The sequence below is a fragment of the Anthonomus grandis genome, chromosome 4 (assembly GCF_022605725.1).
Source record: "Anthonomus grandis grandis chromosome 4, icAntGran1.3, whole genome shotgun sequence".
Classification (NCBI taxonomy): Eukaryota; Metazoa; Arthropoda; class Insecta; order Coleoptera; family Curculionidae; genus Anthonomus; species Anthonomus grandis.
In genome coordinates, this window is record NC_065549.1 from 12,097,925 (window position 1) to 12,123,821 (window position 25,897).

The 25,897-nt window shown below is 31.9% G+C and overlaps 2 protein-coding genes across 2 annotated transcripts; one reads left to right on the forward strand and one right to left on the reverse strand.

Annotated features, from left to right (window-relative positions):
- On the reverse strand, positions 1-7,570 carry LOC126735227 (U2 small nuclear ribonucleoprotein auxiliary factor 35 kDa subunit-related protein 2; the record flags this gene model as incomplete). Its single annotated transcript, XM_050439178.1, has 9 exons — positions 1-348; positions 405-573; positions 632-807; positions 864-992; positions 1,044-1,291; positions 1,353-1,515; positions 6,974-7,079; positions 7,294-7,391; positions 7,515-7,570. Coding segments are annotated over 9 exons (1,425 nt in total), but the record flags the coding sequence as incomplete, so codon positions are not given.
- A 425-nt stretch (positions 7,571-7,995) lies between these two features.
- On the forward strand, positions 7,996-13,806 carry LOC126735274 (uncharacterized protein C1orf198 homolog). Its single transcript, XM_050439222.1, has 2 exons — positions 7,996-8,505; positions 13,632-13,806. Exons 1-2 carry the CDS (start codon positions 8,122-8,124, stop codon positions 13,764-13,766), a joined length of 519 nt encoding a protein of 172 aa, XP_050295179.1. The 5' UTR covers positions 7,996-8,121; the 3' UTR covers positions 13,767-13,806.
- Positions 13,807-25,897: the final 12,091 nt, after the last annotated feature.

Below are 25,897 nucleotides of genomic sequence, written 5' to 3' on the forward strand. Positions count from 1 at the left end.
TTGCAAATAAATAAAATTATATATACTGTGATAATATTGAAATTTAATTTACATTAACTACTTAAGTTTCAACTAGACTTGGAACTTTTACTGCTAGCGCTCCGTGATCTTTTGCTAGATCTTCTACCATTACTTCTCGATCTTCTTCTACTTCTCCTTACTCGGCTTCTGGACCTTGATCTCTTGTACTTGTCTGACTTTCTTGACCTCGAATATCGCTCTTTATGTACATGCCGTCTTTTTGTTGTCGATTCACGAACTCCATTTTTACGTTCTTCTCTTTGATATGGTTCTGGAGACTCTGACCACCTCCAGTTTCTTCTACTGTTAGGGCTATCGCGATCCCAGCTAAATTTTAGAAAGATATATCTTCATACAGATATTTGGCATTAAAATAATTTTACCTTTTTTCCAAATCTTGTGGATTCCGCCTGCGGCTGCTACCTTCTCTTTTACTTTTTTGTCTGTACGTCCGATTCCTAAATGTATTCGTATAAAGCCCTTCAGGATTATGGAAAACGTGTAAAAAATTACAACCGTCACCCTTTGGACATTTTTTCTTAAAAAATACGCCTAAAATATGAATCCATCACTGTAAAATCTCTCTGTACTGAGAATATGTTAGACTTACCACAAATAGCATTTTTCCAGCAGGTAATATTACAAAACTCCACATTTAACTGCCTTCCTGCATACCATCTTCCATTAAATTTATGGTAACAAACTAGGGCTTCTCTAGTAGTATCAAATTCCACATACACATTACCTCTTAGGTGAAGGGAGTGATTGCAACATGTAACCAATTTACTGTAAATTGTAAAATGATTTCACAAATAAGTACCTACTTAATAGAAAACACATACATAATTTTCCCATATTTCTCCAACTCCAATACAATATCATAAAAAAACTCTTTATATCTTTCATACACTTCCTCTTTTTCGAATTCCAAGTTGGAGTCACTGCCGTGCTCTGTTTCTCTTACCTCTAAGCTAAAATTGTATTATGTCATATGAAATACTTAACTTTTAAATCTATATTACCTGAGATCGCTAAAAAAATTCCTGATTAATATCATATTGCTAACCCCAGGCCTAATGTGGTTTCTGCTGCAATGATCGAAAAAACGACAAGCAAACACTTTGGCAAAGAAGGGACATGTCATTTTTCCTGGGTTAGACTCCATGTTGGTTCTAAGGTGTTCTGGTGTATCTCCACCTAGTTCTAGAAAATCTAAGAGTTCCTTTTCATGTTTTAGTTGTTGAATGCGTTTCTCCTCTAGTTCTTTTTCCTGTTATTTAATATTGTTTTATATATAAGCTGGTTTTGAAATAAGATATATTAGAAATTACCTTGGCTAATTTAATCTCCTTTAACTTTTCTTGCTCCTTTTCCCATTCTAGCTTTATTTTCATATTTTGTTTGATTTTTTCTTCTCTCGCAAGGGCGATTTTTTTTTGGATTTCTTGCCATTGTTCTTGAGCTTCTTTTTCTACCCTTTTCCATTGTTCTTCCCTGAATTGAAGACGTAAATTGAATCAAGCTTTTGTCTCTTAAGTTGACATGTTATATTATGAAATTTTAGTCTTAAAAATTATATTTTCACATGGTGAGCCACAATGACCTGGCCCACTGCGGCTGAAATGCTGTTACTAGTCTTATTAGATGGCGGGGAGCCTTTCACCAGGATATTTGGGTTAAACGGGAGAGTACAGTATTTTTTTGAATAGGTAGTCATTGTTTTGCACTTATTGTCGGAGGTTTAAATACATATGGCTTCTGAATATTCGAAAACCATGTATAAACAAGCTTTGATATTTCCTTGCATAGTTGATTCTTATATTACACTATTTTATTATAGGAATAGTGCAAAGCCTTGTGGGTTCAAATTGTTATACAAAGAATAAAAAGTTCTAAAAGAACTATAGAATGATATGATGAACCAAGTGATGAACTATAAAATAATGAGTCATTGTTGAAAGATCCAATTGATCTGGTTCAGAAATGACAAAAAAGAAATATTAATGGTTCACATATTAAGAGGATACATAAAAAAACAAGCTTATGCTGACTGCTTACAACAAAATGAAAAAACACAGTGTCTTGAATTTATTTAAATTAAATAACAAGCATTTTAAAACATTTTTTTGTTTTGCTGTAAATTACATCAAAGTATCTTTGAGCATAATGGACGAATTCTTTCAACTAATGCTGATTATTATAACTATAACATAGATAAGTTTGCTAAAAAATGTGAAAAATCAAACTCCAAAGATGGTTTTTTGAATTGCATCAAGCAAATTTTTAAAGTAACATTCTCAGTATAATGTAATATAATAAAATAATAAGCAATACTCAAATTATTTGATTGTCTGGTAAGTAAACAACTCTCATATTGAAAATAATAAACAAATAGATGTCATATATTCAGATTTCTTGAAGGCATTCAACCTAGTACACCATCAAATACTACTCGAAGAACTATTAGAATTTGGTTTTTATCCATAGTTTTATAACAGAATTAATAAATTATTTCTAAAATAAATCCACTGACAGGCCAAACACTTCAAAGTTGCAACTAATTATGAGTTTATAATAACAACTTATGAGTGAATTTTGACTATAATTAGTACTGGGAAATGGAATATGAAAAGATTGAAAAGCCCCTCTTCTAATCCTAGTTGGTAAATCTATGTTAACCCATTAGCGCCCAGCGATCTATTTATAGATCACAACATGAAACAGGTGTTCAAAATGTGTCTGGTGAATTTTAAGCCGCGCCTACCACCAATATCGTTACTTTGATTATAAATCGGTCCTATTTAGTGCCTTATTTCATTGTACGACCGAAAGTGTTTATTTTATTAGACCTTCGTTGGAGACATTTTTTTTATCAAGTGCATCGGCTATTATATTTTGAGATAGCTTTAAAAATTGTTAAGGTAAGTTAAATTATGTATTATATTTCTATTAGGAGGGGTTCAATAAATGTAGCTAAATGGTTATTGTTGCATGTTTCTATTTTTTTCACTTTTTATAACACTGATTTTTATGGTGATCTATAAATAGATCGCTGGGATAAACAGAGATTTTTTTAAATTTAATTTCTAAAAAATACTTATAACTTATACTATATATAAAAAAATGTTTTTCTGTAAGATTTTTTTTTTATTTCAGATATAAAAATGAGCAAACCTAATATATTTAAAAATCTAGATGATGCAGTGCAGTACCTGTACTCAGAGCAAATAGATGCGGACATACTAGCGTTGCCACCCGATGTTGATGAGCTAACCGATGAGGAAGTATTTAACGATGAAGAAACTGGAATCCCTATCTTAGAAGATATTGCTGGTTATGTAGAAATACAGACAAATGAAGATGACGAAAGCGAGGAAGAAGATAACTTACCATTGGCACGTCTACTCCCTGAGAAAAAAAAGCAAAAATTGAAAAACCACAAAAACTTGAAACTAAATGGATCAAAACTGACCCTAAATATAATCTTCAAACAGCCGAACAGGATTTTTTACAAGCTGAGAATGATATGAAAGCTACATTGAAAGACTCCTCTGCGGTAAACATATTTGAACACTTTTTCGATGATGATATTTACAGCATGATAAGGGAACAAACTACTAACTATGCAGTTATCCAAAAGAATCGACATGGATTTACAATATCAAAAGATGATAAAAGGATTTTTATTGGTTTTTTGATATTTAGTGGCTATCATACTTTACCATCTGAAAGAGATTACTGGTCCGATGAAGACGATTTGGGCCAATCAATCGTGAAAAATGCTATGAGTAGAAATACCTACTTGGAAATAAAATCATGTATTCATTTTGTCGACAATACTAAAGCTACACAAGACAACACAAATGATAAATATTTTAAAATACAACCATATTTGAGAAAGTTAATAATAATTTTAAAAAATTCGGAATTTTTCAAGGAAATCTGTCCATTAATGAAATGATTGTTAGGTATTATAGTCGGCACTCGTTAAAACAATTCATTAAAGCCAAGCCAATCCGTTTTGGCTATAAACTATGGACAATGTGTGGCGAAGACGGATATTGCTTTTCTTTTTCACTTTATGCTGGAAAAGAAGAAAATCAACAAAAAGAGCCTTTGGGTACCAGGCTAGTTGTAGAAATGCTATCAATTGTGGAAAATCCGAAAAGCTACTCTGTCTACTTTGATAATTTTTTTAGTAGTCATAGGCTATTTCACAAGCTAAAAGAATTTAAATTTAGAGCTACTGGCACGATAAGGGAAAATCGGACTGCCCAGTGCCCATTACAATCAACCAAGGAACTGGAAAAAATGCCTCGTGGATATGACTTTAGATTCGACATCAAAAATGAAATACTAATTGTTAAATGAAATGGCAATAAGTGTGTTTCAATGGCCAGTAATTTTGATCACGTAGAGCCAGTAACCTCAGTTCCACGCTGGAATAGGAAGGAAAAAGCTTGCATGCCAGTTTCCCAACCTAGAATGATATACAACTACAATAAATACATGGGAGGAGTGGATCACCATGACTGGCTTTTGGAGAAGCATAGCATCACCATCCGAGGCAAAAAGTGGTACTGGTGTTTATTCACAAGGATGATAGATATGGCAGTAATAAATTCGTTGCAGCTTTACCGAAGAATCAATGGGAAGAAATCAATAAATTCCAAAGATTTTAGGCGTGAGATTGCAGTAACCTACCTCAAGCTTGGTCATTTTTTATTTATTTATTTATTTATTTATTTATTCATCAACGTATATAACATTTCAAGTACTTATTAATAATTAACAGTAGTCTTAAGTAAAAACTATAATACTAATAAACAATACTGTGCTAAACATAATCCAAAGAGTGGGAGTAGGGCACTATCCCAAGATAGTTGCCCTAGCTGACGACTTAAATTTATTTAAAGATGTACTGAAAAAATCAAGATCTTTTGCAAATCTATTCACTGTAGAAGCTATTCTATTTATAGGACTGTTTAGTAGATAGGATGTTTTGCAAAAGGGAATGTGGAGAAGCGCCTGACCTCGTGTTGTGTAAGAAGATACATGCAAAGAGAAAAGGCACAGACATTCCGGACTTCTAACAATACCATTCAGAACCTTAAACGCAAAGCAAACATCAAAGAACTGCCTTCTACTTGATAAGGAGTTTATGCTCAGGTAGGACATGGTCTCTGAACAGGTAAGATCCAGGCCTGACTTCATAAGAGTATATCTGGCAAACCTGATAAACTTGTGCTGGATATTTTCAAGCCTCTCAATGTGAATCAGAAAATGAGGTGACCAAACAATATTGGAGAATTCGAGAAGAGATCTCACCAGGCAAATATATAGTGTCTTCAATGCTGACACATTAGTAAAGTCTTTGCAAGATCTTTTGATAAAACCAAGCAGTTTATTAGCTCTATTTACAGTATTTTCGAAGTGGTGGGAGAAAGTAAGACTCGGGTCCAGAAAGACACCCAAATCCTTGACTGAGTCAAGCTCCTTTAAGGGGATACCATCAATAACATATTGACAAGGAGGGGAGACCCTTAAACGAGTAAACCTCATAAACCCACATTTCCCAACATTCAATGACATTTCATTCGACTTACACCAGCAAAACACTCTGTTTATATCTCTCTGAAGCACCAACTGATCCTGAGAGGAGGAAATCCGCCGAAAAATTTTCAAATCATCAGCGAAGAGCAAAAACTCAGACTCCAGTAGGGAGCCGACGTGATTGATAAAGAGACTGAATAACAATGGTCCCAAATGGGAGCCCTGAGGGACCCCTGAAGTTGTCAAAAATGGGTTGGACAAAAAACGACGAATGGACGAAGTATTATGAAAGGTAGACCCCTGAGCTTACCATCAACCTCCAAATCACGCGTACCTGATGAAGTTAGACTTGATGAAAAGAGGCATCTTTTGGAAAAGAGAACCAATCAAAGAAGATGCCAATACATTTCTTGTAAAAGTCGCCCACTTACTTACTGCAAAAAATGTAACATTACGCTTTGCACCACTTGTTTTGTAAAATATCACCGCAAAAATTAGATATTGTACAATTTTACAGTAATAAAAAACATATTTTTTTATAAAAAAAAAATCAATTATTTGCCCAGCGATCTATTTATAGATCATCTTTTTTTGAAAAAACTAAAAAACAAAAAAATTTCTTTAATTTTTTTTTGGCTAAGAATTATCCAAAATAACATAGCAAGACTATTTTTTCAACGATTTTCAAAAAAAAAATAATTTGGGCGTTAATGGGTTAATGCACTTCAAAAAACTGCTATAATCTATATAGCCATTCATTAGCTTATGTACAAACATTATACCCGCCATATTCTTTCAATTTCAACTACTCTCAATTAATACATAATCATGATCGGCAATAAACAAACAATTTATTTATAAACTTAAAAATATAAACTAGTGGATTAAAAATAAAAAACATATGGTCTTTAGTACTAGATTTAGAAAAGAACAAAGGAAATTAATTGAAGTATAATGTAGTTATAGGCAGGTTCAGAAAATAAAACTCTACTGTGATTATTAGGTTCAAGAGAGAGTGATACAAAAGTAAATGATAAGGAGTTCTGTTGTGTTTTTGAAGGTGGTAGACAATGGTACAGTGAAAACATCTTGTCGGACTTGCATTGTCTTATTTATTTATTGTAACACGACGTTTCGGTTGGTAAGTATCTCCAACCGTTATCAAGTGTAAACTGACAGTGTCTGACAGTAAACTGACGTCAGTTTACACTTGATAACGGTTGGAGATACTTACCAACCGAAACGTCGTGTTACAATAAATAAATAAGACAATGCAAGTCCGACAAGATGTTTTCAAGGAGTTCTGTTGTTTTACTTTAGGTTTTATCAATTTTTTTTTTGTGTAAAACTCCTTTAAACTTTAACATAAAATGGTAACATTTAAAGTCTTTGAATTTACCTTATAGTTGATTGTATTTGCTCCTCTTTCTCCCTCTCGAGTTCCAATATCTCCTGCTCTTGGAGCCATTTTTGATATTCAGGTAAAGCCTCAAGACATTTTTGCTCTACAAAAATTTATTTATTTATTTATTCATAAAGATATCAACAGCTAATGTCAATTTCAGAGCAATACTGGTCAAAGATACAACTCATTTTATATATGGAAGTCTTGTAAAGATTTGTTCCAGGTAATTTTGGATAAAATATTTTCAAAAACAAACAAAAATTTAAACCAAAGGCTAAAATTTTTGCCTGATATTCAGTTACTTATTCTGTTACCTTCTAAAAGTTTATTATCCCTCTCCTTGGCTTTGGTTTGTCTAATGCGCTTTCTTCTTTCTTTTTTGACATGTTTTCTCCATTCTCTATGGGTAAGTCTAGATGCTTTATTAAGAAAAATTGTATTTTCAGGTAAATTCATGATAACAATAAGGGAGTTTTCATGAATTTTTCAAAAATTATAATACAAATTCCTTAGCAATTTTAAGAAAAAAGGATACCCTAATCCGGTAGTCAGTTGATAATTCGCCCAAGATTTTAAGTTATCGTTACGTTTTTAGTCATATTTCTTCACTGCTATATACTTTCTGATTTTAATCAATTTTAACCCTGAATTTTACTAAAATTATAAAAAAATATTGAAAAATAAACAAAACAAATCCTTATATGACAGTATTGACAGATGACAATAATAAACGTCACACATTTGATTTGACATTGACAGTTGAAAATTAAAGCTTAAAGGTGTGTCCTCACGTAACGCAAGTTAAAGCTTTTTCAATGACTTTTATTCTTAATGCACAAAATAATCTTCAACTTAAGCCAACTTTGAAATATTAAACTTAGTGAAAACAGAAAGTTTTTTAGACTCAAGTTTTAAATTTAGCCATCAACCAACTTGAGCTTATTGCAGTACGTTCCAATTTTTCTCTCGAAACTTGTCGCTATTTTTGAAACGATATTTGTCATTTAATGTCTCTCATATGTCAATGTCATATGGCTGGGCGAGGTTTGTTTACAAAACAATGTAAAATAAAATAAACAACCGTTATAAAACTGTAAAAATTTAATTAGTAAATTAGCACAGTAGTCACAACACCAAAAAATATGGATCTGAAAAGTACCGCGGCGGAATATTTCAGCAAACTCAACCCAATCGCTTCAAGGATCTACGCCGACTTACAAGAAACCAAAGGGGCATACGAAGACTTATGGAATCACCTATCTCAAGACGAACAAGATCAGATATTAACCGAAAGTATTATTAAACCCGAAGTATCCGTTAAGTATAGCTCACCAGATGTCACAATAAGCAAGGAGTATGCCGTTAAGGTAGTTGTAGATGACCATTGCTCATATCGGGATGAACACTCGGGGCCATTCAGTTTTCGTACCAGAAGCCAAAGAAATTTGACAGTTTTTCAAGGAGAGCCACTCAAGACTAAAGTTAGAGAAAATAAGGTTAAACCTAAACCCAAAACAATACCAAAGGTTAGTCAAAGTCAAAATATGCTTTATTGTATATCATAAAATGCTGTTTACAAAGCAATATTACTTTTATTAAACTAAAACTAAAACTAGAAATACAAAACTCATAATATCAAAAACTACCCCAATCAGCTTATAAAACATTTAAGTAATGTTGCCTTTCTAATATAAAGATACTTGCTATTCAGATATTTGTGCATTAAAGGAACAGCAAAACTTATCTAAATTTGTTAATATAAATTCTCCAACACAGTTACCATGTAGGCCAATAGTTTGTTCCAATTCACCCGTTGATAATCAACCTAAGCTTCTTTTTGTGGGTGGAAATTGTAGTAGAGTGTTCCTGAAGAAATTGCTTCTGAAGTTTGAAGCTAACTACAAAGTCCAATGTTTCCTGAAGCCAGGAAGTACAAACAATGAACTGATTTATACTGCATCATCTATGGTTAAGGAATTTACAGAAAATGATAGGTTAATTTTAATGTAAATAATATTTGCTCATCATTCAATATTTAAAAAATTTTTATACATTTAGATAGCAATAGTTTAGTGATGACAAGCCCTTACATGTATCCAAACCATAATGTAATTTATAATAGCAATAAGGCTCTCTATAGAATATTTCATGCAAATAATATTAATCTAAGTAGAATTTTAGAGTCTAATCATGCCAGCAACTTTGGATCAGATTTGGCATCATGACTGTATACCCATATTTTAAAACATTTCAAAAGTAGCATTTCATCAAAAAATGTGTCCACAATAAAACCAAGTAATCGACCTGGACTTCTAGATACTGACTGTGATAGGGATTCTTTTTTATAGATAAATACACAGAAGATGAAGCTCACTTACACTCTATAAATAACATTGCAAATAAGCATGCGAAAAGTTTCAGTAGTTATATTTTAAATATACAGTCTCTAAGAAATAAAATGGACGAGCTTCATCTTTTACTTGATTTATGTGATTTTCCTGATATTGTATTACTAACTGAGCACTGGTTAAAGCCTAACAAATGTTTCTTAATATCTGATTATATTCCTATATCAATTTTTTGTCGGCAACAGTCCATACATGAAGGAACAGCTATTTTAGTTAAACAAACAATTGAAGCTTTTTTCTGTAAAATTAATAGCTCTGTTGGAGAAGGTTTTTGAATTCTCCCTTTGTTTTTGTAAGCGATTTAATTTATATGTTCTTTGTGTTTATGGACCACCCACAGGAGATATTGGTATGTTCCTGGAGAAACTTGATTCTCTATTATCCCAATTGTCTCTACACTCCATAGTTATATTGGCTGGTGACTTTAATATTAACTTCACTGATGTAAGCTTGCCATGATAGTATACATCCCTTTTAAGTATATTGGAATCTTATGACTTAAAGATGCATGTTCTTTCACCCACATGTATAACATCCTCATCTGCAACTACTATTGAATATTTGTGTACAAATTTAAATGATGTGTCATGTAGAGTACTCTCATCTGGTATTTCGGACCATGAAGCCATTCTCGCTAGGATTCCATGCAACACTGTATTTCCTTCATCTCATTATATAGGAAGAATTTTCAGCAGAGCAAATTTCAATGCTTTTTCTTCAACTACAGCTTTGGTTAATTGGAATGCAGTTGAAATGGCTCCTGACCCGTTTACTTTGTTATTTCATGTGCTATGTGGCAAGATCAATCAGTGTTTTCCTAAAAAGAGGCTTAAAATGAAAAATAGAAAACCATGGGTCACAGCAGGCCTCAGAACTTCAGCTAAAAACCTCCGTTTTTTTGCTAAGTTGTGCAAGTATACAACTAATGCAAACATTATTCTTTATCATCAGAAATATCATAGTCTATACAGAAAGACTATAAAAGCAGCAAAGGTTAAATATTATAGTGACCTCTTGAATGTGTCCTCAAATAGGCAGAGAGAATGGTCAATTATAAATGAGTTCAGGCATTCTCACAAGAAAGTTTCAGAACCAGAAGTAAGACCAAATAGTTTAAATGATTATTACTGTAATATTCCTCATTTATTTCTCAAGGATGTGAATACTAATATTGATCCTTTGCATTATATTCAACAAGTGTCAGTTTAAAATTATTTTATCTTTTATGCTGTTAGCCTTACTGAAGTTAAAGATGCGATTAAAAGCTTAAAAAACCATAAATCAGCTGGAGCTGATAGAATATCATCAAAATTACTACTCCTTTTGCCTGACTCAGCATTGAAGCCTTAGCTTCTGCCATAAACAATTCCTTTCATAATGACATCTTTCCAGCATGTTTGAAAGAGGCAGTGGTTATCCCTCTTTATAAGGGTGGAGATTTGAGTGAGCCTTGTAATTTCCGTCCAATTTCTATATTGTCTACCCTCTCCAAGATAATTGAAAAACTTGCAAAAATCAGAATTTTGTCTTTTTTGCAAGATAATTGCATTTTATCTGCACATCAGTTTGGATTTCAAACAGGAAAAGGGCTAAGACGCTGTTTTCGGCTTTTTGGAGAGGGTCTATGTGTCCTTAAATTCTGGAGAGTCCGCGGCGGCTGTGTTTTGCGATTTATCCAAGGCATTTGATTGTGTAGATCATGGAATACTGATGCCTAAGCTCAATAATTATGGCTTTAGAGGTGTGGCATTGCAATGTCTGGAATCGTATCTGTCTAATCGTACCCAAAGAGTTACAGTATCTGGATGTTTATCCGATTCCAGATCTCTTAAAACTGGAGTACCTCAGGGTTCAGTGTTAGGACCACTATTATTTTTGTTCTATGTAAATGATTTGGGTTCATTAAAACTGCAGGGCAAAGTGGTTCAGTTTATGGAATCATAGAGATTCTGATAATGTTAGAGCCCAGGTTTTGAAGGATCTTAAGATTTTATCGGAGTCGTTTGCTACAAACAGGCTTGTATTTAATGTGGGCAAAACCTTTATTATGGGATTTAAGTGTGACGTTCAGGGCCTTATGTTTAGTGAAAACTCCCCCTTGTAAAACAGAGCAAGCTGTAAGTTCCTTGGTATTACCATTGATGGTCGCCTTTGCTTCGAAGATCATATCCTAAATCTTGCATCAAAATTATCCTCTGGATGCTTTGCAGTAAGAATGACGGGGCATGAGCTGATTGAGGGAGGGGTAGTTGCATGTTCAGTGTACTTTTCTCTTATTGAGTCCCATCTTCGTTATGGCTTGCCTTTTTGGGGTTTGAGCAACAAGGGATTATTAAACATAATTTTTGTGATTCAAAAAAAAAGCAGTTAGATACCTATGTTCCGCTGGGTTAAGAGATTCTTGTAAACCTCTCTTTATATCTCAAAAAATCCTAACTCTTTTTTCTCTTTTTATCTTAGAAACAGCTACTCTTATTCATAAATGTCCTAAACCTCCCTCTAACACTGGTCATATGACTCGCCAGGTTAACGATTTTCCCTGACCAATCCCTACATCCTCCCTCACCAAGAACTCACTTATATACCTTAGCAAAAAAATTTACAACCATGTTCCTCTATGTATCAGACAAGTTTTAGAAGTTAAGAAATTCAAATCACTTTTATTATCCAGGGCATATTATAGCCTTGATTTTTTTAATGATACCTTTTGACCTGTGCTCTGACATCATTTTAGTATTTTAGTTTTGTTTCCTATTAAATATTTTAATTTACTTCCTCTAAATTCTGTTTTATTGACAGCTTTACTTATTTTTTAATCAAATTTATCAAAAAGATGTTTTTTTTTTAAATTTTTCAATCTGTTTTGTTATAATTAATTTTGGTAATGTGTGTAAATTTTATGATAAAATGTTTTAGATGTTATGTTTGTTTCAAATTTGAAATTTCAAGCGAATTTGGAATTTTTTAGTTTTTAGGATGCTTGTACACAAGATTTTGTTTTGTTTTACGTAATATAGCACATTTTCTTTCTTTCTTTCTTTCTAATATTGTTCAGAAGGTGGTTAAATGTTTTGGTTTTGACTTACATCATTTACCTGTTCAATCAAATATTTATTGTTTTCAATATCAAATCTTTATTATATCAAAAATATGTAAAATTATTAATAAAATTTCCATGTGCTTGCTTACATAGGCACATTAAATCAGTCAGCTATTAAAAAACTTAACTTTTTTTTCATTCTTTTTGGTTTTTTTATTTTTGACCAAGAAAAATATATTAGTTTGTATTAAAATACTAATTTAGTTGGGATTTTATTAGGGTTGGTAGAAAAGAACTTTTAGGCCTAACAAGCCTGGACACTGTCTCCCACCATTAATGCTACTACTACCACAAATTTAGTTAAAATTTAATTCTTTTGACAATGGATTACAATATTAATGCTGTCATAAATTGTAATATTGCTAGGAGTTCATAGTTTTTTTTGTGAAACTTTAAGAATATTTTAATTATGCTTAATCAATATGTAATGCCACTATATCCAATGTCTTTTCACATTTTGATGAAGTAGATCTGAAGATTGGCGATTAAATATATTACAGATTATAATTGAAATCCTTAAAATTAAATATTACATCAATATAATCTTAGTCTTTTAGCTTTATTCATTCTTTTTCATTATTATTGAATTAGGTTCATGAATCAAATGATTTTTTTTGTTTATTGTATCTCCTTTACACTAGATCAGAGTACGGCTCCGCCAGCAGTCATAAATAAATGAATGCATGTATTAAAGTGGACCTGTATCTCTCTTTTTTTGTATGATTATTAATAAACAATTCACATATAACTGCTTTTGCTTTTACTTTAGAGTTTAGGCTTCCATTAAAAATTTAGTTTTTTAAAAGGGTTTCGTCATGAAAAAAGTTTAAAAAAGAACAGAGTAACGCTGAACTAGATGATTCATTAGTGTAGTCACAATTACAAGAATTTCTTTTGTGTGTGTTATCAATCTTAATGCAAATTATAGCTATGGCAAACAGTCATTGTACGACCATATATTATATAGAGGTATGCAGGAAAAAATGTGTACATATATAAAATGATATGTATTTTGATTTAGCCTGATTCAACCACAAAGGTATTTAGACTTTTACTTAATCTGAAAAAAGGAGCATATGAGACTAAATTTATGTTAATTCTTTAATTTTCATTTAAAATCTAAACACATTACTGTTTATTTCAGAATACTGAAGTACCTACATCTCGATCTCTATATGCTCAAGAAATAGTTCTGGAAGATATTGATGTAGAAGATGGTGTGAAGTCAAACACAAGTACTCTGCCAAAGACTGGACTAGACTTTTTAGATAATTGGTAGTACATATATATGTTGTAATATAAATGTTTGTCATATCTTTTTTCATATCTTAATTTCTCATTAGAAATTTTATTTTAAAGGACTTTCAAAGCCTTTTCATGAGAGTTAAATTTTAATTTAAAATGTGCGAATTTAATTTTAATTCTAGCATTTAATCAGTTGAGTAATTTTTATATATTTAAAAAGTATTTATCAAGTATGTCAGCTAATTAAAAAGTTATCATTATGAAATAATGATAATGACAGTATCTGTTTATTTTTGAATGTATGCCCTTAAGCACTGATGCTCAAATGAATAATTAATTTATTCAATGGATATTATACAACAATTTGTTTAAAAATTATATATTAAAATTACTTTGTGCATTAGGACAGTGTAGGGCTTAGAATTAATGATTGGAACATTTGTGAGTATTGTACTGTTTATTTCCTGCTAATAATTTCATATAAAGGCAGTATATCACCTAACCAAGTGTTTTTTTGTATTTAAACTGACCAATGAAGCCTCTAATATTTCTAAAACATTCGAATAATGTTAGTATTTCCCTTGTGCTAGTGGTTTATTATGTAAAATTCAGTTAGTAGTATAACTGGCCCCAATGAAATTTAAATTGCCAAGTTTCCCCTGGACCCTAACTTTAAGGTTGAGTGCTAAATTCTATATTATACAATGTATCAAAACGGGTCTAATAAATATATGTTCCATATTACATTTATAATTATGTGTGATGCCCCTAAGGATATATATGAACATATACGGTACAAAATGAAGATTGATCACGGTTTCTGTTAATTAAACTTTAGTATAATGTAAAGCGCTCTGCGTTTTACGATTTGGGGCACGGAATTCTCGCATGAAGACTTTTAATGGAACAAACTTTATGGTTTTGGTTGATGTGAGACTTAAGTGAAAAGTCTTAAAGTATCCTATAAACATGTTTATATTTATTTTAGTTGCTATTATGGGAGTTTAGGGTAATTACTTTATGATGCGATTTTAGGATGAATTGCCTCCTTTAACATTACACTTTATATTTTTTATTATAACAAAAACAACATTTAAAATTTTCCTGAATAGGTACTAAGTTTATGGAAATAATTAATAATCTGACTGATTAGTTTAATTGTAAAACGGGGTTTTGTTTATAATATTTTTTATTTGTCATAAAATGCAATATAAGTAGAAGCCAAATAGTTTTTCTTATGTTGTCTGAACTCAGCACGTAAAGAATATCGCTCTTCTTTAATTAAGCATCTTCTGTAAGAGTTCATTAAAGTTAACTCAACTGCACGGAGAAGAGCTCCCTAGTTTTGTGGATCCAGGAACAAGGAAAAACTCAAATGCCTGGAAGAGGATACAAATATGTCAACTGTGTGGAAGAAGAACAACATAGGTCTGAGGAACTTGGAACAAAATAAAACAACATTTACCTATAAAAAGATAAAAGTTACTCCAACTTCATAGAATAATAATTGCATTTGGAATCCAGGAACAAGAACAAAATTATCTGCAGGAAGATTACACATTATTTATACTCCTTAGAACATGAAATATTAGGCCTTGAAGAGCCTGGAACAAGGAAACACTGTCTTAAATTACTCGAAAAAATAAGAACAGTTCATTCATCCTGTCCTATTATTAATTTATATGCAAAAAAACGATCTTTCAATTATCAGTTTAATCCGGTTTATTATTATCTGGTTATAATTATCAGTGAATTAAAGTTTTGGAGCTTTTGCCTAAAGCAATATTTATTAAATCCACGATTTAAATAGAAAGCACGTCTCAAACCCTATGAATATGTCAGCTTACCCAACAATTTCATTTTGAATGGAAAGTGTTTTATGTGGAATACAAATCTCTTTGCAATGACACTTTGGATCTAGTGACAGTTTTATTGCTGAATAAGGGTAACCTAGAGTGTTATAAATATTCTGAAAATCTATAAATTTATTAAAGGCCTAATAGAAAGAAAGAAAATGTGCTATATTACGTAAGACAACAAAATCTTGTGTACAAGCATCCTAAAAACTAAAAAATTCCAAATTTATTTTAAATTTCAAATTTCAAACAAACATAACATCTAAAACACTTTACCATAACATTTACACACATTACCAAAATTAATCATAACAAAACAGATTGAGAAAAAAAAAAGCATCTTTTTGATAAATTTCATTAAAAAATAAGAAAAGCTGTCAATAAAACAGAATTTAGAAGAAGTAAATTAAATTATTTAACAGGAAACAAAACTAAAACACTAAAATGATTGAGCACAGGTTAAAAGGTATCATTGAAAAAATCGTCAAGGCTATAATATGCCCTGGATAATAAAAGTGATTTTAATTCCTTTTTGAATCTCTTAACTTCTAAAATTTGTCTGATACATAGAGGAACATGGTTGTAAATTTTTTTGCTAAGGTATATAAGTGAGTTCTTGGTGAGGGAGGATGTAGGGATTGGTAAGGGAAAATCGTTAACCTGGCGAGTCATATGACCAGTGTTAGAGGGAGGTTTAGGACATTTATGAATAAGAGTAGCTGTTTCTAAGATAAAAAGATAAAAAGAGAAAAAAGAGTTAGGATTTTTTGAGATATAAAGAGAGGTTTACAAGAATCTCTTAACCCAGCGGAACATAGGTATCTAACTGCCTTTTTTTGAATCACAAAAATTATGTTTAATAATCCCTTGTTGCTTAAACCCCAAAAAGGCAAGCCATAACGAAGGTGGGACTCAATAAGAGAAAAGTACACTGAACGTGCAACTACCCCTCCCAGCTCATGCCCCGCCATTCTTACTGCAAAGCATCCAGAGGATAATTTTGATGCAAGATTTAGGATATGATCTTCGAAGCGAAAGCGACCATCAATGGTAATACCAAGGAACTTACAGCTTTCTTTGTTTTGCAAGGGGGAGTTTTCACTAAACATAAGGCCCTGAACGTCACACTTAAATCCCATAATAAAGGTTTTGCCCACATTAAATACAAGCCTGTTTGCAGCACACGACTCCGATAAAATCTTAAGATCCTTAAAAACCTGGGCTCTAACATTATCAGAATCTCTATGATTCCATAAAATGGTGGTATCATCAGCAAACTGAACCACTTTGCCCTGCAGTTTTAATTAATATACATCGCATGCATGGATATCTTCCACTCGACTGAAGAAGATTTTTATGTTCATTTGGAATGAAGAATACAAGAACATTCTCTCTTCTTTTGGAGTACTATCTCACATTAATGAAATTACAAGACCTATATCAGGAACATGTATCGATCATTATTTTTTGTTAAATTGCGCAAAAACCTTTTTTTTTTAAATGTCAAATTTTACATACTTAATTATGATATCACTGATCTCTACCCAATAGTATTGATATTGGAGTACAATAAATAAGTAAAAACTCAAATACCAGATCATAGAATTAAAAAAATTATAAATTATGGCCAGTTGAAAATGGATTTAGAGCAAGAATTATTATAATAATTAATTTTACATAGAAAAAAATACGCATACAATAAAACGAACAAGGAAAAATTGTGGCAAGCAAGTTTGGGTTGATAAGAAGTTACTTAAGGCGATAAATAATAAAAACGATCTTTTTAAAAAATGTATACAACAGCTCAATAATAAGCAGCTAAAAGCAAAATATAAAAGGTGTAATAATTTGGTTAATCGCGACATAAAAAAGCAAAAAAAGAATATATATCTTCACGAATATATAAAAGTAAAAATAATAGTAAGATCCTATGGAAAAATGTCGATCGTTTCTATCAAATTTAAAAAGCGAGAATGGCGAAATTATTTCTGAAAATAAGGCACTGTCAAAATATTTTAATGAAATCTTTAGTAACATAGGACCAACATTAGCCTCAAAGTTTAATTGTCAAGAGAGTTTAGTTGAGGGTACGTTTGTGGAAGAGTATGTTTCTGTTTTTGACCGATCAGCAAGAAGTTGAAAAAACTATAAACCAACTAAAAAAATAATAAAGCACCAGGGCATGACAATCTTCAATCAGAGACTTTCCAAATATATTTCACAGCCTTTATGTCTAATAACAAATTTATGCTATAGTACAGGTGTTTTTCCGGATGTTCCAAAAATGGGAACTGTTATACCACATCATAAATCGGGGTCTTTGGATGATGTAAATAATTTTAGACCAGTTTCCCTTATTTCGAATGTATCTAAGATAATTTAAATGATTTTGAAACAAAGTAAAGGTAAATAACTTTTTAAAAAACGCATTGGATGCAAATAAACCAATCTTAGGTATATTTGTAGACCTAACAAAAGCATTTGACACGGTTAACCACTCAATACTTTTAAAAAAATTAAGAAGCTGCGGCATTTGGGGATTAGCCAATAAAATTATCGAAAGTTATTTGACAGGTAGGAAGCAAGTGGTAAAAGTTAACAACACTTATAGTGAAATGAGAGATATCAAATGTGGAGTACCCCAAGGCACTGTAATGGGACCACTTTTATTTATTATATATTTATTTATTTATTTATTTAGCAGTTTATTTCCAACAGGCAAAGCCCAGTTACAGGAAAATCTACAATTAATGTTTTGAAAGTGTAAACAAGTATTAAATTACTATAAATTAAATAACAAAAAGAAAGAAAAATAAGGAAAACTGAAATGACTATAGTAACATCATGTATATTTCAAAATTAAAGGAGATGTAAATTAACAGTAGAATGAACAAAGAAAGCGATTCATGGGACAAGGGAAAAAAGGAAGAGAAAAGGAATTATGGTAACTGTTGGTTTGTCAGAGACAAAACTAGATCCTTTATGGAGCATACAAATATGTCACAGGTTGATGATACTGAATTAAAAATTCTGCATATTTGATATACAGGATCCTGAAACCTAATGTTAGTTCTGGCGCGATCTAAAGCAAAAGTGATATTTGATCTAGAAGCAAATCGTGGTACATGAAATAGAATATCGTTTAAGAGAGGAGGAGAATTTATTTGATTATTGACCAACTTCCATAAGAATGTTACAAAATGAATTGTTCTCCTCATGGCCAGAGATTGCAGATTAAATCTACCTAACCACAGATCATGATCATGTCCCCTAACAGGATATATTCCATCCTCACGAAACATAAGAAACTTTAAAACCCTTCTCGGAACACTCTCGATGTAGCCAACATGGCATTCATAGAAAGGACACCACACCAAGGAACCGTATTCCAGTCTTGATCTAACAAAAGAAAAGTACTAAAGTTTTATTGAGTTTGAGTTGTTAAAGAGTCGGCTATTTCGAATGACAAAACCCAGAAGTTTCAACGAGGAGGCCACTGTCTGTTCAATATGTGGCACAAATGTGAGCCTATCGTCGAATACAACCCCTAGATCTTTAATAGAAGTAGTTCTACAGAGGATTTGATTGTCTATATTGTAATTAAACAAAACAGGATCCTTGGTTCGGTGAAAGGAGATCATACAGCATTTCGAGATGTTAAGACATAACTGATTTCGACTGCACCACCCCCTAATTAGATCCAAGTTACTCTGTAAGAAGCAGTCCAAGATACTATTGATACACCATCATAAGCTAGTCTAAGGCAGGAAATCAATTCTATAAGATCATTAATATAAAAGATAAAAAGAAGTGGGCCGAGATTGGATCCCTGTGGGACTCCAGAAGTTGAAACAAAGGTATTAGATCTGCAACTTTCCACCTCAACAAACTGTAGACGGTCAATAAGGTATGACGAAAGCAACGAAATTAGCCTTTCTGTATAATATATATAAATAGTATTTTTTCTATAAGAACTGTGGGAAGGATTATAAGTTTCGCCGACGACACAGTTGTTGTCTACACAGGACTGACTGGCAAGCCCTAAAACAAACAGCCGAAAATGATTTTCAATTAATTGCAGATTGGTTTAAGAAAAGCAAACTAACATTAAATGGGCAAAAAACAAAATATATTAGTTTTACTTCTTACACCAGAAATCTTCCCCAAATAGGTGCTTTAGAAATTAGTCAATCGTTGTCAATTCCTGCATCACCGACCATAAAATATTTGGGTATTATTGTAGACCAACATCTTAAATGGGATTTACAATTAAAGCAGTTGACCAATAAAATTAGAGGTTTAGTTTTAACTTTTAAATATTTAAAACAATACCTAAGTATCAAGAACCTTACCATAATATACTATTCGTTGGTTCAATCTCATTTGACATATGGATTGATCGGGTGGGGTGGTGTCTGGGATTGCCACTTACAGCAATTAACCATAATTCAAAAATGGATACTAAAAATTATATTTGAAAAAAAATCGACTATTTCCAACAAATTTACTTTATAAGGAAACAAAAATAATAAACATGAGGAAACTTTACTGTTTTAATTTAAGTATGAATATATATAGGAAAAAAATTATTCTTGAAACTTTATTACACACATACCCCACAAGAAATAGGCTTAATCAAAATGCGCGTGTTGGTAGGAACAAAAAAAGTATTGGTCAGCGTCATTTCGAATATTTAGCACCGAAACTTTATAATATTATACTAAGACCCATACAGGAAAAAATGTCTACAGCAACGTTTAAAGTTTATGTAAGGCAATGGATTGAACAGATAGATGCGGCTATATTTCATCATTATTGTTTTAATAACAGAGCGATAACTTTTATTAAACGTTTGATAATCCCCATGTTCTTTTGTTGATTCCTATGTGCTACTGCGAGTATTTGAATTTAAATAATCTTGTCTGTTCTTATGTATGTGTTGTGCAAGATGTCGTTGTCCTTATTTTTAATGTTGTTTTAAAACCGGCATTAAGAATAATTAAACGTGGACACATAAATTATGAGTGATGTATTGAAATACCATTGATGGAATATTTTCTCGGACTTGACAAGAAAAACCCGATATTGACCTTTAAACCCGAATTGGAGTATATATATCCCTAAAGAAAAAGTACCAACAAGCTTCTAAATAGAACAGCTTTGGTACTAATCGTTTATTTCTTCCTTGTACTTGTACGTAAAGTAGAATAAGTATTTTGTATTTAAATTTTGTAATTTTGGAAATAAACGTATTATTATTATTGTTATTTTTGTTATTATTATTGTTGTTCTTTAAGTGATATGTTCCCTGAATTTGTGGCTCATGTGAAACTTTACTGCTGGTACATAGACAAGAAAATCTGTTTCGTTCAAAGTTCTGAATATAATTTTATTGTACAATAATATTTCGATTGGATATTGTTTAACAAACTAATTTACAATTTGACTATATGATCATAACTTTTCTAATTTTTCTGGAAATTCAACATGAGTTACTTTGAGTAGGAAAAAAACACGATTATTTATGAAATGTTTTGAATTAAAATACTTCATAACTTAATTTAACTTGCCTCTCTGCGTATATGAATACTTGATTGCATATGTCAGATTTGCACAAAAATTGATAATAAAAATTGTTGTGTGCTATAAAACGAGCTTTAATGTAGTAAAATGAAAGTAATTTTTGAATTCAGTTGGCTCAAAATAATTAAAAAACACTTAAGGGTTTGCACCAAAACTCTGAACCCATTTAAACGACATTCTGTATAGTAAATATTCTGTCTAGTAAAGCTTTATATAAAGTGTAACCATGTGAAAATGATTTCCTCCTTTTGAAAAGATCCATTATCCTAAATGATTAAGGCTTAATCAAACAAAAGTCCCGTATATTCCGTTAAACTTGAAGAAAACTAATCAAACAAAAGAAAATGATAAAAATAAATCAAAGGGAGCCATATTTTCCAATAACATCAGGGGCTGGAGTTGCCTGTTATTTGCTCGGGCAAAACTCGAAATCGTACAAAAGCTGCACGAAATACTGCAGAGCGATTATTCATTTACAACTGGCGCAAGCAGGAATAGTTAATTTCTAAGAGCGGCCGGCAGGGCCGCCTCTATTTACTTCACCATATTTCATTTAGCCTTAATACGTGAAAGCTTAATGAAAAGTGTACTCAAGTCTGCAGGGCAGGCCGAAATTCAAAAGCCGCCGAATTGCGGAAATGCGGTTTGGGTGGCTCATTGCACTCCCTTTACTCATATTATTCCATAATTCAAATTAGTATCTTTCGTATCAATTGTTATGATTTCTTGTAGATATTTAATGGGCCTGGATCACCCCTCTCGTGAAGATATTCCACATGATATTGAAACTATTGAAAATACCAATAATTACTTATTGGTAATTTTGGGGGTGAATTTTGAAGACCCATCTCTTTAGTAGTCTTCATCAATTTCCAATTTATGAGTATGAAGCTTATTATAGTGAAAGAAAATCAACACGTATTATGGCACACTTATTAAGTATGTAAAAAAAGTAAATATCACAAATTTTTTACGAGTTGTGCTAGAAACACTGTAAAGTTTGGTGTACTTGCTACAGATTACTATTTATTTCGCAAGAAAATTATATACCGGCCTTATACCCAGACGGCATGAATATTCTAATGTTTTTTTAGAAATAGTAATACTCTTGAAAGCCAGCTCTAAGAAAAATAAAACAAATAGATACCAAAAAAATATGACTAAAGGTTCTTTATTCTTAGATTTAAATATTTATTGCTTTTAGTTTTTACCTGTATTTGTTTTGTTATTCTCTTTAATCTAATAACCTTTTAAAACCTTTTAGGAAGAAATAATAAAGCATAATATTTGTTACATAGTAGTTTGTTTCTAAATCCCTTTATGTATACCAATGTTCTCAACTTAAAGTAAGTAACTTTTATTTTTTTTTATTGTAAAAGAATCTTTACCCGAACTCATCTTTAGGAAAAGAATAAGAGTCTCAATAACTTTAAAAAAATTAAAAGAAAGTCAATGGCTTATAATAGCCATACAGGGTGTCACAGGGTGTCAATTTAACAACTTTTAATTCAGAAAATATTTGAGTTCAAAAAATTCTGTTTGGAATAAGTCTTAGAGAGATTAGCCTATACTAACTAACTTGAATATAAAACCACCATATATTTATTGCAACTCCTTTTCAAACCTTCAATTGAAGGTCTCATTGAGAAGTAAATGGGAAAATTTTCTTGTGTAGATGAATACTACTCAAAAAGACCCTTAATTTAATTTACCACTGAAGGGGGTGGTTCCATTTGAATGTTGGAGAAATGAGAAAATGTAATCAAAAACATAATGTTTTAAACCTTCGATTTCTATTGGACTTGTTACATCTTTTAGAAAAAGGGATAAGCAAGAAATAAGTAACATTAAATCCAAATAATAACACACTATTAAATAAGTTCAGAGAATATAAAAATATGTTATCAAATATAATAAACAATGCTGTGTAAATTATGTGTAAAAAAGGTCTTTTACATAACGTTATAAGAGTCTAAGAAAGATTTGACATTCAATAAATGAGCTATAATTAAAGAAAGTGGAATCGCAATTTCTGATCCAAAGCTGATGGCAGATGAATTTAATAAATATTTTAGTATTCATTAAGGTTAGAAAATTAAGGTATCAACAGAAAAAATGGAGAATGTACAGAGCAGAGATTACATGTTCTTACTCCAATCAGGGCAAATGATTTGATAGTCACATAAAATCAAATAATCCTTAAAAATGGTTTCACGGAGAGGAGGATGGAATTCTGTTCAAATTGTTAAAAGCAATCATATTTTCCTATTAAAACCACTGAAACACTTGTTAAATTCTATATTTGGAAGTGGTATATATACCAACATTTTAAAAATATCTACTGTGATTTGTCAAGGGCTTTTGATCCTTGAAACATGTCACTCTATTTAAAAAACTTAAAATTGTTATTACATACAGTGTATTAAGTATTTTTAATTAATTGCTTACCAACCGTAGGCAAACTGTAAGAACTAATAACTCCAACTTTAATAGTGGAGTGTGGTATTCCACAGGGCACAGTGTTGGGTCTAATTCTTTTTCTTGTATATGTCTTCATATATTCGCCTTTCATCAAAAGTGGAAAAACAGTGTGCTTTGCAGATGACACTGCTATTTTAGTGCGAGATTAGACATGGGCTGGTGCTCCTGATAGGGGTGAAGTGGCCTTAGCAAAAGTTAAATACTGTATTGATTCCATTTTTCTCTTAATACTGAACAATCTAAATTTATCTTTGATAGGGCAGAATGTTCCACAATCAGACAAAGCATGTAATTTTGAAATTCCCGCCGCAAGTTTGACGTTTTTCGTTTGGATAGTGCGGTTATCGGCGTGTATCCGATGTGGTAAATAAAGTTTGAACGCTGTTCTCATCGTTTTGTGCATTTTTTAATAAAAAATCGTTTTTCAAGGTATAAGTTTTTTCTATCGTTGATATGATATTATATGCTCTAATTTTTCTCTTGAAACTAGTATTACAAAAACAAACTTTACATCAGATTTTGGGCTATTTTGTCGACATTTTATAAGTACGTTTACTTTTGTAGGTTATGTATGAAGGTCACAGTTAAATTTAATTTTGTATTGTAGGTTGTGTTCCACCTTGCGCATGTTTGTTCCACAATCAGACAGTGTCTGATTGTGGAACAAACATGCTAACAATTTAATGCAAACAATTTAAAATTTCAAACGGTTTGTGAATATGTAAAAAGGCAAAAACAGAATCCTACCAAAGAGATTAAAATGGCTCCAAATTATGCTTGTAGAAAAGTTTTTTCTGAAAATCAAGAAAAAGCACTAGCCGATTACGTATTAACTTGCTCAAAAATGTGTTACGGATAAACGGTCATTAATATCAGAAAACTGGCTTATGAAATGCCAACTATTAATAATTGTAAAATTCCGGAAAATTGGCAAACAAACAAGCTGGACGCGACTGGTTCCTTGGATTTATGTCCAGACATGCAGAATTAAGTCTTCGCCAGCCCGAAGGATGTAGCCTCTCCAGAGTGACATCATTCAACAAACACAATGTTGGACTTTTTTTCAAAAATTTGGAAAAAGTGTTTTAGAACCATGGAAATTTTTACAGCGGTATTAGAATTTATAGTTTAGATGAAACTGCCACCACAACCGTCCAAAAACCGAAAAAGATTGTTGCTCAGAGAGGGATCAAGCAGGTCTCTTCCTGCACGAGCGCCGAACGAGGTTTACTGGTCACCACTTGTTGTATTATATCAGCATCCGGGAATACAATACCATGACTCATGATTTTTCCACGAAAAAAGTTTAATCCTCGAATGACTTATGGAGCACCGCATGGTATTTTGGGATTGATTTCCGATTCTGGATGGATGACTGATGAATTGTTTCCAAGCGTTGTAAGGCACTTCATTAAACATACGTCCAGCACAAAAGAAAACCCTTCTCTCCTAATTTTTGACAATCACGAGAGTCATCTAACGATAGAAGGAATAAATCTAGCCAAGGAAAATGGAGTGATCATTTTGACCTTACCGCCACATATTTCCAATAAGCTGCAACCATTAGATGTCTCGGTGTTTTTTTCGTTTAAATCATTCTACAATACTGCCTTACAAACATGGCTTTTAGAGCACCCTGGCATACCTGTTTCTATTTTTGATATCGCTGGCTGTGTTGCTTATGCATTTGAAAAATCGATGACTCCCGCTAATATCAAATCCCGATTTCGAAAAACTGGGATTTATCCCTTCGATAAATTCATATTTACAGATGACGACTTTGCAATTAGCAGCGTAACTGATAGGAATGTAGATCAAAACAATGAAGAAGCTCAACGACTTATGGATCCAAATCAACCATCAACATCAAAATGCATTGAAGAAAATATAATGTCAGACTGCTTAGTTTCAGTATCAGTTAGTTTAAACACAACACCTACACGAAATCACAAAGAAACTGTCGTAAGTCCACAACAATTTAAAGGATACTCAAAAGCTGAAGAACGAAAAAATCAGAGAAAGAAGAGAGAAAAAGCTAAAAGTATTATCGTTACGGACACTCCAGAAAAGATCGCCCTACAAGCTAAATAAATGGAGCGAGAAAGAAAAAAAAGTGTTAAGAAGAATAAGGTCGTGAAAAGAAAAGTAATGACTCAAAGGACGAAGAAAATGAAGACGCGGCGACGCTTGTAACCGAAAGTTCCGATGATGATATTGATTTTGTAGGAGAAATCGATCCACCACC